The 12,219-nt window shown below is 49.6% G+C and overlaps 1 protein-coding gene across 1 annotated transcript in view; it reads right to left on the reverse strand.

The window, feature by feature from the left end:
- The window catches only part of AKAP8 (A-kinase anchoring protein 8), a 28,779-nt gene that overhangs the window by 9,880 nt on the left and 6,680 nt on the right, over window positions 1-12,219 (reverse strand). Inside the window, 5 exon segments of the mRNA XM_014960093.1 lie at window positions 5,050-5,191; window positions 5,479-5,575; window positions 7,992-8,036; window positions 8,340-8,484; window positions 10,193-10,832. Of these exon segments, the coding sequence (XP_014815579.1) occupies window positions 5,050-5,191; window positions 5,479-5,575; window positions 7,992-8,036; window positions 8,340-8,484; window positions 10,193-10,832 (1,069 nt within the window).

Genomic DNA, 12,219 nt, shown 5'->3' on the forward strand with positions numbered 1-12,219 from the left:
AAATTAAGGCCGGGGCACCCCAAATTAAGGCCGGGGCACCCCAAATTGAGGCCGGGGCACCCCAAATTAGAAGAGGGGCTACCCCATGTTAAAGCCCAGGGTCTCCCCAAATTAAAGCCAGCCCCCCCCCCCCGCCAAATTACAGCTGGGCCCCCTCCAAATTAAAGCCAGGGCCCCCCAAAATTACAGCTGAGGCACCCCCAATTCAAAGCAGGGCTGCCCCAAATCAAGCTGGGGCCACCCCAAATTAGAGGAGGGGTCACCCCATATTAAAGCCCAGGGACCCCCAAATTCAAGCCAGGGGCACCCCAAGTTTGAAGCCAGGGCCACCCCCAAAATAAAGCCAGGACGCCCCAATTTGAAGCCCAGGCCACCCCAAATTGAAGCCCAGGCCCCCCATATTAAGCCAGGGCACCCCAAATTGACTCGGGGCACCCCAAATTGAAGCCAAGGCCACCCCAAATTGAGCTGAAGTGCCCCAAACTGAAGTGGCTGCTCCAAATTAAGACAGAGCCACCCCAAACAGAAGCCAGGGAACCCCCAATTTGAAGCCAGGGACACCCCAAATCGAGCTGAGGTGCCCCAAATTAAGACGGAGTTACCCCAAATTCAAGCCAGAGCACCTCAAATTGAAGCCAGGCATCCCAAATTGAAGTCAGGGCCACCCCACATTGAGCCAAGGCACCCCACATTGAAGGAAGAGCACCCCAAATTAAGCTGGGGCACCCCAAATTAGAGCCTTGGCCACCCCAAATTAGAGCTGGGGTCCCCTAAATTAAGCTGGGGCCCCACAATTTGAAGCCAGGGCCACCCCCCAAATTAAGCCAGGACGCCCCAATTTGAAGCCCAGGCCACCCCAAATTGAAGCCCAGGCCCCCCATATTAAGCCAGGGCACCCCAAATTGACTCGGGGCACCACAATTTGATGCCAGGGCCACCCCAAAATGAGCTGAGGTGCCCCAAATTAAGATGGAGTTACCCCAAATTCAAGCCAGAGCACCTCAAATTGAAGCCAGGCATCCCAAATTGAAGTCAGGGCCACCCCACATTGAGCCAAGGCACCCCACATTGAAGGAAGAGCACCCCAAATTAAGCTGGGGCACCCCAAATTAGAGCCTTGGCCACCCCAAATTAGAGCTGGGGCCCCCTAAATTAAGCTGGGGCCCCACAATTTAAAGCCGGGGCCACCCCAAATTAACCCAGGGCACCCCAAATTGAAGCCGAGCACCCCCGAAATTAAGCCAGGGCACCCCAAATTGACTCGGGGCACCCCAAATTGAAGCCAAGGCCACCCCAAATTGAGCTGAAGTGCCCCAAACTGAAGTGGCTGCTCCAAATTAAGACAGAGCCACCCCAAACAGAAGCCAGGGAACCCCCAATTTGAAGCCAGGGACACCCCAAATTGACCTGAGGTGCCCCAAATTAAGACGGAGTTACCCCAAATTCAAGCCAGAGCACCTCAAATTGAAGCCAGGCATCCCAAATTGAAGTCAGGGCCACCCCACATTGAGCCAAGGCACCCCACATTGAAGGAAGAGCACCCCAAATCGAGCTGGGGCACCCCAAATTAGAGCCTTGGCCACCCCAAATTAGAGCTGGGGTCCCCTAAATTAACCTGGGGCCCCACAATTTGAAGCCGGGGCCACCCCAAATTAACCCAGGGCACCCCAAATTGAAGCCCAGCCCCCCAGATTAAGCCAGGGCACCCCAAATTGACTCGGGGCACCACAATTTGAAGCCAGGGCCACCCCAAATTTTGCCAGGGCACCCCAAATTGAAGCCCAGCCCCCCAGATTAAGCCAGGGCACCCCAAATTGACTCGGGGCACCACAATTTGAAGCCAGGGCCACCCCAAATTTTGCCAGGGCACCCCAAATTGAAGCCCAGCCCCCCAGATTAAGCCAGGGCACCCCAAATTGACTCGGGGCACCACAATTTGAAGCCAGGGCCACCCCAAATTTTGCCAGGGCACCCCAAATTGAAGCCCAGCCCCCCAGATTAAGCCAGGGCACCCCAAATTGACTCGGGGCACCACAATTTGAAGCCAGGGCCACCCCAAATTTTGCCAGGGCACCCCAAATTGAAGCCCAGCCCCCCAGATTAAGCCAGGGCACCCCAAATTGACTCGGGGCACCACAATTTGAAGCCAGGGCCACCCCAAATTTTGCCAGGGCACCCCAAATTGAAGCCCAGCCCCCCAGATTAAGCCAGGGCACCCCAAATTGACTCGGGGCACCACAATTTGAAGCCAGGGCCACCCCCCAAATTAAGCCAGGACGCCCCAATTTGAAGCCCAGGCCCCCCATATTAAGCCAGGGCACCCCAAATTGACTCGGGGCACCACAATTTGATGCCAGGGCCACCCCAAATTTTGCCAGGGCACCCCAAATTGAAGCCCAGGCCCCCCATATTAAGCCAGGGCACCCCAAATTGACTCGGGGCACCCCAAATTGAAGCCAAGGCCACCCCAAATTGAGCTGAAGTGCCCCAAACTGAAGTGGCTGCTCCAAATTAAGACAGAGCCACCCCAAACAGAAGCCAGGGAACCCCCAATTTGAAGCCAGGGACACCCCAAATTGACCTGAGGTGCCCCAAATTAAGACGGAGTTACCCCAAATTCAAGCCAGAGCACCTCAAATTGAAGCCAGGCATCCCAAATTGAAGTCAGGGCCACCCCACATTGAGCCAAGGCACCCCACATTGAAGGAAGAGCACCCCAAATTAAGCTGGGGCACCCCAAATTAGAGCCTTGGCCACCCCAAATTAGAGCTGGGGTCCCCTAAATTAACCTGGGGCCCCACAATTTAAAGCCGGGGCCACCCCAAATTAACCCAGGGCACCCCAAATTGAAGCCCAGCCCCCCAGATTAAGCCAGGGCACCCCAAATTGACTCGGGGCACCACAATTTGATGCCAGGGCCACCCCAAAATGAGCTGAGGTGCCCCAAATTAAGATGGAGTTACCCCAAATTCAAGCCAGAGCACCTCAAATTGAAGCCAGGCATCCCAAATTGAAGTCAGGGCCACCCCACATTGAGCCAAGGCACCCCACATTGAAGGAAGAGCACCCCAAATTAAGCTGGGGCACCCCAAATTAGAGCCTTGGCCACCCCAAATTAGAGCTGGGGTCCCCTAAATTAAGCTGGGGCCCCACAATTTAAAGCCGGGGCCACCCCAAATTAACCCAGGGCACCCCAAATTGAAGCCCAGCCCCCCAGATTAAGCCAGGGCACCCCAAATTGACTCGGGGCACCACAATTTGATGCCAGGGCCACCCCAAAATGAGCTGAGGTGCCCCAAATTAAGATGGAGTTACCCCAAATTCAAGCCAGAGCACCTCAAATTGAAGTCAGGGCCACCCCACATTGAGCCAAGGCACCCCACATTGAAGGAAGAGCACCCCAAATCGAGCTGGGGCACCCCAAATTAGAGCCTTGGCCACCCCAAATTAGAGCTGGGGTCCCCTAAATTAAGCTGGGGCCCCACAATTTGAAGCCGGGGCCACCCCAAATTAACCCAGGGCACCCCAAATTGAAGCCCAGCCCCCCAGATTAAGCCAGGGCACCCCAAATTGACTCGGGGCACCACAATTTGATGCCAGGGCCACCCCAAAATGAGCTGAGGTGCCCCAAATTAAGATGGAGTTACCCCAAATTCAAGCCAGAGCACCTCAAATTGAAGTCAGGGCCACCCCACATTGAGCCAAGGCACCCCACATTGAAGGAAGAGCACCCCAAATCGAGCTGGGGCACCCCAAATTAGAGCCTTGGCCACCCCAAATTAGAGCTGGGGTCCCCTAAATTAAGCTGGGGCCCCACAATTTGAAGCCAGGGCCACCCCCCAAATTAAGCCAGGACGCCCCAATTTGAAGCCCAGGCCACCCCAAATTGAAGCCCAGGCCCCCCATATTAAGCCAGGGCACCCCAAATTGACTCGGGGCACCACAATTTGATGCCAGGGCCATCCCAAATTGAGCGGAGGTGCCCCAAATTAAGACGGACTTACCCCAAATTCAAGCCAGAGCACCTCAAATTGAAGCCAGGCATCCCAAATTGAAGTCAGGGCCACCCCACATTGAAGGAAGAGCACCCCAAATTAAGCTGGGGCACCCCAAATTAGAGCCTTGGCCACCCCAAATTAGAGCTGGGGTCCCCTAAATTAAGCTGGGGCCCCACAATTTAAAGCCGGGGCCACCCCAAATTAACCCAGGGCACCCCAAATTGAAGCCGAGCACCCCCGAAATTAAGCCAGGGCACCCCAAATTGACTCGGGGCACCCCAAATTGAAGCCAAGGCCACCCCAAATTGAGCTGAAGTGCCCCAAACTGAAGCGGCTGCTCCAAATTAAGACAGAGCCACCCCAAACAGAAGCCAGGGAACCCCCAATTTGAAGCCAGGGACACCCCAAATTGACCTGAGGTGCCCCAAATTAAGACGGAGTTACCCCAAATTCAAGCCAGAGCACCTCAAATTGAAGCCAGGCATCCCAAATTGAAGTCAGGGCCACCCCACATTGAGCCAAGGCACCCCACATTGAAGGAAGAGCACCCCAAATTAAGCTGGGGCACCCCAAATTAGAGCCTTGGCCACCCCAAATTAGAGCTGGGGTCCCCTAAATTAAGCTGGGGCCCCACAATTTGAAGCCAGGGCCACCCCCCAAATTAAGCCAGGACGCCCCAATTTGAAGCCCAGGCCACCCCAAATTGAAGTCCAGGCCCCCCATATTAAGCCAGGGCACCCCAAATTGACTCGGGGCACCACAATTTGATGCCAGGGCCATCCCAAATTGAGCGGAGGTGCCCCAAATTAAGACGGACTTACCCCAAATTCAAGCCAGAGCACCTCAAATTGAAGCCAGGCATCCCAAATTGAAGTCAGGGCCACCCCACATTGAAGGAAGAGCACCCCAAATCCGGAACCACCCCAAATTGAGCCGGAACATCCCAATTTGAAGCCAGGACAATCCCAAATGAAGCTGCTCCCCCCATCCCCCAGATGAAGCTGGGACACCCCAAAACGGCCCCAGGGAAGGACAGAGCCCCCCCCCCCACCTGCAGGAACTCGACGGTTTTATCGGGGAGTTTGGTGCCGATGTATCGCAGTGTCTCCTTGTGGAATTTGCTCTGAAGGTGTTTCTGGATCTCTTCCTCCTCGAAACTGCGGAATTTGCAGACGGAACAGGCAAACTGGATTCTGAACAGGAAAAATAGACACCATATAACATACATTATTATATATTTAACATTTTACTATTTATTATTTCATAATATTTCATTCCTTTAACACCCTTTGGAATTTATAACTCCCATCTGTGTATTAAACACTTTGGGGTTATCTCAAAAAATCCACAAAAAGGGGGGAAAAGTGCTAAAATGAGAATTCAGAGCCCCAAAATAGGATTCCCTGGCAGATTTCTCTCATGTTTTACTCATTATTCTTCCCCCAGTGCCGGGGAGGGAAGGGGTAATCCTTTTTCTCACCTGTCCATAGCCCGGTCCCGCATCCGATCTCTTCTCCGTTGCTTCTCCCTCTTCTTTTTCACCTCCTCGTCGTCGTCTTCGCACCCGTCTCCAGATGCTGAAGGATGCAGGTGGGGGGGAAAATCAGAAATTAAAAAAAAAATCAATAAAATCAGAATTATCATGCTCGTCGTCCCTCTCTTCGCTGGCTGAGGTATTTGGGGAAAAATCTTTTTATTTCCTCTTTACTCTCCACTTGGGAATCTCAATTTCTTGGTTTCTGGGAGTTCTCCCCCCTTCCCAAACCACCTTCCGACCCCGGGGAAGCACCACCTTCTTTTCCAAGGTTTCCAGAGATTATTTATGAAAAATAAACCCCAAACCCTCCTCTCCCAACGTCCCGCAGCAGCTCAGAGGCTGGGAAGGGCCAAAATGATAAAAACCAAAATCCTGATTTTTTTCCCACATCTCTCCCTCTCCCTTCCTTGGGAGGAGCTGCCAATTCTTCCCCCAAAATCTCATTTTTCCCCTTCATTTTTCCCAAGGCTGGAGCAAGAAGGTTTAAGCTACAGGACAGCAGAGATGCCAACGATGTTCTCCTTCCTCGGGACATTTTGGGGTATAATAATTCCAATTCCCAATAATTCCTTCATAATTATTAGGAAAGCCAAAAAAAAAACAATAAAAAAAGAACTCAAAGCCTCATCTCTGCGGTGTCTTGGGGTAGAAAGCTCCAATTCAGGGGTTTATCAGCCTCACATTTAATTATTCCTCGGGGAATAATTAAACCTGTTAATATAAAATAATTCCTGGGTGGTGGGGAATGGAGCTAAATCCAGTTGGGAACTGGTCAGGAGTGGTGTCCCCAGGGCTGGGTGTTGGGGACGCTTCTCTTTAACACCTTTATCTGGAGGAGGGGATGGAGGGCACCCTCAGGAAGTTCACAGATGACACCTGGTTGGGTGGGATGTTGACCTGCTGGAGGGTAGGAAGGCTCTCCAGAGGGACCTGGACAGGTCGGATCCATGGGTCAAGGTCAATGGGATGAGGTTCAACAAGGCCAAGTCCTGCCCTTGGGTCACACCAACCCCAGGGATGCTACAGGCTTGGAGAAGAGTGGCTGGTGCTGCCTGGTGGGAAAGGACCTGGGGGTGGTGGTCAACCATGACCAGCAGTGTGCCCAGGTGGCCAAGAAGGCCACCAGCATCTTGGCCTGGATCAGGAACAACGTGGTGAGGAGGACTCAGGAGGTGATGGTCCCCCTGGACTGGGGCACTGGTGAGACCCCACCTCGAGGGCTGGGTCCAGTTTTGGGCCCCTTCCCACAAAAAAAAAAGACATTTAGGGGCTGGAGTGGGTCCAGAGGAGGGCAATGGAGCTGGTGAGGGGTCTGGAGGAGAAGGGGCTGGAGGAAGAGGAGGAGGAGAAGGGGCTGGAGGAGGAGGAGGGGCTGGAGGCGAAGAAGAAGGGGCTGGAGGACTTCTGAAGAGCAGCTGGAGGATCTGGGGGTGTTCAGCCTGGAGAAAAGGAGGCTGAGGGGAGACCTCAGTCCAATCCCAAACCAGCTGAAGCGTTTTTTTCAGCTACTTTAGACTTTTTCAAATATTCCTTGATATATTCCCATCTATTTAAAAAAAAAATATATATATATATACCAGGGTTTAGCCCCAGCTATTGAGACTTCCCCTAAAATATTGTATTTACGGTATTTTCAGTCCATCCTGGTGGCATCCTCCAAAAAAAATAGCAGAGGAAAAATCAATGAAATATCCAATATCCAAAATATCCATGTTGAGAAATCCAGAAGAAAATCAAAACCTTCGCCAAATTGCCCAAAAGAGAGAGAAACTCCTGGAAAACTCCTGGAAAAGAGAAACACAACGAGATGTTTGGGTTATTTAGGGGAGATTTGGAGGTTTCAGTGTGTCCCCCCCCTCCAAATTCAGGCCTCGGAACGCGTGAAAGGTTGGGCCATTTGGGCCCAAAAATCTATAAAAATCAACTATTGATTTTTATAATTATTTATAAAATGGTGTGGGTTTTTCCTAGATCAAGTCATCGCTATAAAAGCACTTCCCCAAGGATTTAAATCCTCGCCAGCAGAGTCACTGCTCCGAGGGACACCAAGTGGCAATGACCCCCAGGAAGGAAATCAACCCCTAATTAGCGTTTAGCCCTAACGAGCCTCGTCAGCGGCGGAAAAAAACACCACAGGAGCAACATCTTTCCATTAAAAGTGCTTTTCAGGCACCTCAGAGCAAAGGGATCTGCCCCGAATCCCCACCGAAGGGCAGCAGGAAAGCCTGAGGAGGAAATAATTTCATTAAAAAAAATGGGCTCAAAATGCTGGTTTTGGACGATTTGAAATATTCTGAGCCTCGGGGCAGGGATAAAAGCAGAGGAAACTGCTCAAGTGTTTAAATACCCCCAAAGATTGACGAAAAATAATTTTTTAAATTATAAAATATATATAATATATATATAATAATATATATTTATTTATATATATAAAATAAATTAAAAGTTACTTACACCTTTGTCAGCTTCGTCTCCTGATTTTTCCTCTCCTTCGCCCTCATCTGCTGCACAAAAGGAGAATTATTTGGGTGGTGTCTGGAGGGGGGGGCTCTTTTTCCCCACTTAATACTCCTAATAAATCACTAATTTTTGCAATAATGGGTCAAAATCCCATTGAAAATGGCAAATGAAGCCCTGGTTTGTCTTTGGAGGCTCCGTCCTTCCTCCCTGGGCGCGTTAAATCGTCCCCACAAAATCCAGAGAATGTAAAATTCGCCCCGTTTTAAGGATGCGACGAGGGGTTGGGAAGGGAAAACGGGGGAAAACCAGGGGAAAACGGGCAAAAAGGGGAGGGGAGCTCGTACCGTTCTCGGTGTCGTCGCCCTCGCTGTCGCTCTTGGCCTGTTTGCCCTCGGGCTCGTCGCCGCTCGGAGACTGTTTGCGTTTGCGGCCACCTCCCTCCCCGTCCCCCCTCCCGCCCGCCCGGGGCCGGAAACCCCTTCTTTTTTGCTGAAAAAAACAAAAAAAGAGAAAAAAAAAAAAAAAAAAAAAAAAACACGAGAAAAAAGAGAATTGTATCAATATAGTCGAAGCAGCGAAAAAAAGCTTTAAAAAAAAAAAATAATCAAATTATTCCCCCCAACTTTCGCCTCGCCTCCAAAAGGTTAAGTTCTTGTGATTCTGTAGATTGATTTTGGGGTGGAAAAAGGTTTTTTCATTGGGTTGGCGCCTCCAAAATTGTGGATTTGTGGCCAGGGAAGCATTTGGAGGCTCTATTTTATGGAAAAATGGGTATTGAAAAGCTTGGACACCCCTTTCTACCCAGATTTAAGTTATTCTGAGTGGAAGAAATGGGAATTAAGAGGGGTGTTTCTCCAAAAAATGAAGTTCACCTGATGTGGTGAGTGAGTTCTCTATTTATCTTGCAGATTTATAATTACTATTTTGAGACACAGTGATAGGAAACTCTCCAGATGGGCAGAATTTAACCCAGCGGGAGGAAAAAAAAACCAAACCACACCCCAACCCCATAATTAGGAGAAAAAAGGGACTTGGGGGGGGGGGTTGTAAAAATGCTAAATAATCCTACAGATTATAAATAATCCTAAAATGATAAACAATCGTAAGAATTATAAATAATCCTTAAAATGCTAAATAATCCTATAGATTATAAATACTCCTATAGATTATAAATAATTGTAAAAATGATAAATAATCCCAAAGATTACAAATAATTGTAAAAATGCTAAATAATCCTATAGATTATTAATAATCCTAAAATGATAAACAATCCTAAAAATGATAAATAATCCTAAAGATTACAAATAATTGTAAAAATGATAAATACTCCTATAGATTATAAATAATTGTAAAAATGATAAACAATCATAAGAATTATAAATAATCCTTAAAATGCTAAATAATCCTATAGATTATAAATACTCCTATAGATTATAAATAATTGTAAAAATGATAAATAATCCCAGGGGAAAACGGGCAAAAAGGGGAGGGGAGCTCGTACCGTTCTCGGTGTCGTCGCCCTCGCTGTCGCTCTTGGCCTGTTTGCCCTCGGGCTCGTCGCCGCTCGGAGACTGTTTGCGTTTGCGGCCACCTCCCTCCCCGTCCCCCCTCCCGCTTATAAACAACCATAAGAATTATAAATAATTGTAAAAATGATAAACAATCCTAAAGATTATAAATAATCCTATAGATCATAAATAATTGTAAAAATGCTAAATAATCCTATAGATTATAAATAATCCTAAAATGATAAACAAGCCTAAGAATGATAAAGAATCCTAAAAATGATAAATAATCCTATAGATCATAAATAATTGTAAAAATGCTAAATAATCCTATAGATTATAAATAATCCTAAAATGATAAACAAGCCTAAGAATGATAAAGAATCCTAAAAATGATAAATAATCCTATAGATCATAAATAATTGTAAAAATGCTAAATAATCCTATAGATTATAAATAATCCTAAAATGATAAACAAGCCTAAGAATGATAAAGAATCCTAAAAATGATAAATAATCCTATAGATCATAAATAATTGTAAAAATGCTAAATAATCCTATAGATTATAAATAATCCTAAAATGATAAACAATCTTAAGAATGATAAATAATCCTAAAAATGATAAATAATCCTAAAGATTGTAAATAAAAGGGATTTTCCCCAGGAAAGCAGCCCCGGAGGTGCCCAATTACCATGAGGGTGTTCCCGTGCCAGGGGCCGGCGCCCATCCTGTCGCGGTGCCGCTGCCTGCCCATTCCGTAGGGGGGGGTCCCGTAGCGCCCCACCCCCATGCCCGCCATGCCCATCATCCCGTAGTCGTAGTCCCCGTAATCCCCGTAGTCCCCGTAATCGCCGTAATCCCCGTAGTCCCCGTAGTCGCCGCCGTAGTCCCCGTAGTCGTTGTAATCCCCGTAGTCGCCGTAATCGGGCACCAGGGCTTGGGAGAAGAGGGAGGGGAGCCTGTTGGAGGCGCCCCCCCCCATGCCGCGGCCCCCCCCCATGTAGTTGAGCTCGTTCCAGCGGGCCGAGAGGCGCTCGGAGCTGGAGGAGCCCGGGAACGGCTCCGAGCGGTTAAAGACGGTGGGGCGGCCCCGGTTCTGCAGCCGGTTTGGAGCCCGGCCCCTGCTCAGGCCGTAGGTGGAGGGGGGGGCGTTGGTGGGGGTCCCGGCGCCCCCCCGGCTGCGGTCCCGGCGGCTGTCGAATTGCCCCCCCCCGAAGGAATCGCCGCGGTCGGGGGCCGCGTCCCCGTAGTCGTAGCCCGAGCGGAACACGTCGCGGTCGCTCAGCGACGACCTGGAGTCGTAGGAGTCGAAAGATTCAAACCTGAAGGAGCTGCAGGGGCGAGGGGAGACGATTAATTAGCGCTTAATTAACAGCTCCCCCCCATCCCCCCCCACCCCCCTCAACATCACAACCCCAGTGGGTTTTGGCCAGAAAACCAGAATTAAAACATCTTAAAACCCTTTGTAGCCCTCACTTTCCACATCCCTCTTCCTCTTTTCAAGGAAAATAAATAAATATATAAAAAAAATGTGTTTTATCACATAACGACCCAAACAGAATTCCTTCAGAAATGTCAAATTTCCCCCTAAATTTATAGCACTAAACAGCCCCGAATTGTGTTTCACCAGCAGAAAAGCTTCCCCGGGGCAAAAGCAGGTGTGAATTAATGCAAATAAACCCCTCAGCCCTGCAGCAACCAGCATCAAATGGCCAAAAAAAATTTAAAAAAAAGGCAAAAACTCAATTATTCAGTAAACCTTGGGGAGATTTGTATTATTGTTATTTCAGCAGCAATAGGAAACTCCCCAGCCGGGCAGAATTTAACCCAGTAGGAGAAATAAACCCACCCCATAATCACCGGGCAGCCACAGGGAAAGTGGGACAAAGAGGGGAAAAAAAGCACTTTAAGAAATGTAAAAACTAGAAATAAAAGCTTTGGCAAAAATGGAGGAATCAAAGGGAGAACGGGAGCTGCTTCTGATGCCGACGGCAAGTTGGATGTATCTGTGAGATACAGATCTCTCTCCATCTCACTCTCTCCTTCTCCCTCCCTCTCCCTTCCTCTCCCTCCATCTCTCCCTTTCTCCATCCCTCTCCCTCCATCCCTCCTTCTCCCTCCATCCCTCTCCCCCTCCATCCGTCTCCCTCCCTCTTCCCCATCTCTCTCCCTCCCTCAATCCCTCTCCCTCCATTCCTCCTTCCCTCTATTCATCTCTCTCCATTCTTCTTTCTCCCTCTCCCTCCATCCCTCTCCCTCCCTCCATCTCTCCCTCCTCACATCTCTCTCCATCTCTCCATCCCTCTCCCTCTCTCCATCCCTCTCCCTCTCTCCCTCCTATTCTCCTTCCCTTGCTCCCTCCATCCCTCTCCCTGCATCTCTCTCTCTCTCCTTCCCTCCATCTCTCCCTCCCTCTCCATTTCTCTCTCCTTCTCCCTCCCTCCTTCTCTCTCCATGCCTCTCCCCCCCTTCTCTCTCAATCCCTCTCCCTCCCTTTTCCTCTCTCTTTCTCCCTCCCCCTCCACCCCTCTCGCTCTCTCCCTTCATCCCTCTCCTTTCCTCCCTCTTCCCTTCCTCCATCCCTCTCCCTCCATCCCTCTTCCCTCTCTCTCCATCCCTCCCTCTCCATTCCTCTCCCTCCCTCCATCTCTCTCTCCATCCCTCCCTCCCCTTCTCCCTCCATCCATCCCTCCCTCTCCATTCCACTCCATCTCCCTC

This window comes from Calidris pugnax, unplaced genomic scaffold (assembly GCF_001431845.1).
Source record: "Calidris pugnax isolate Ruff unplaced genomic scaffold, ASM143184v1 scaffold498, whole genome shotgun sequence".
NCBI classification, from domain to species: Eukaryota; Metazoa; Chordata; class Aves; order Charadriiformes; family Scolopacidae; genus Calidris; species Calidris pugnax.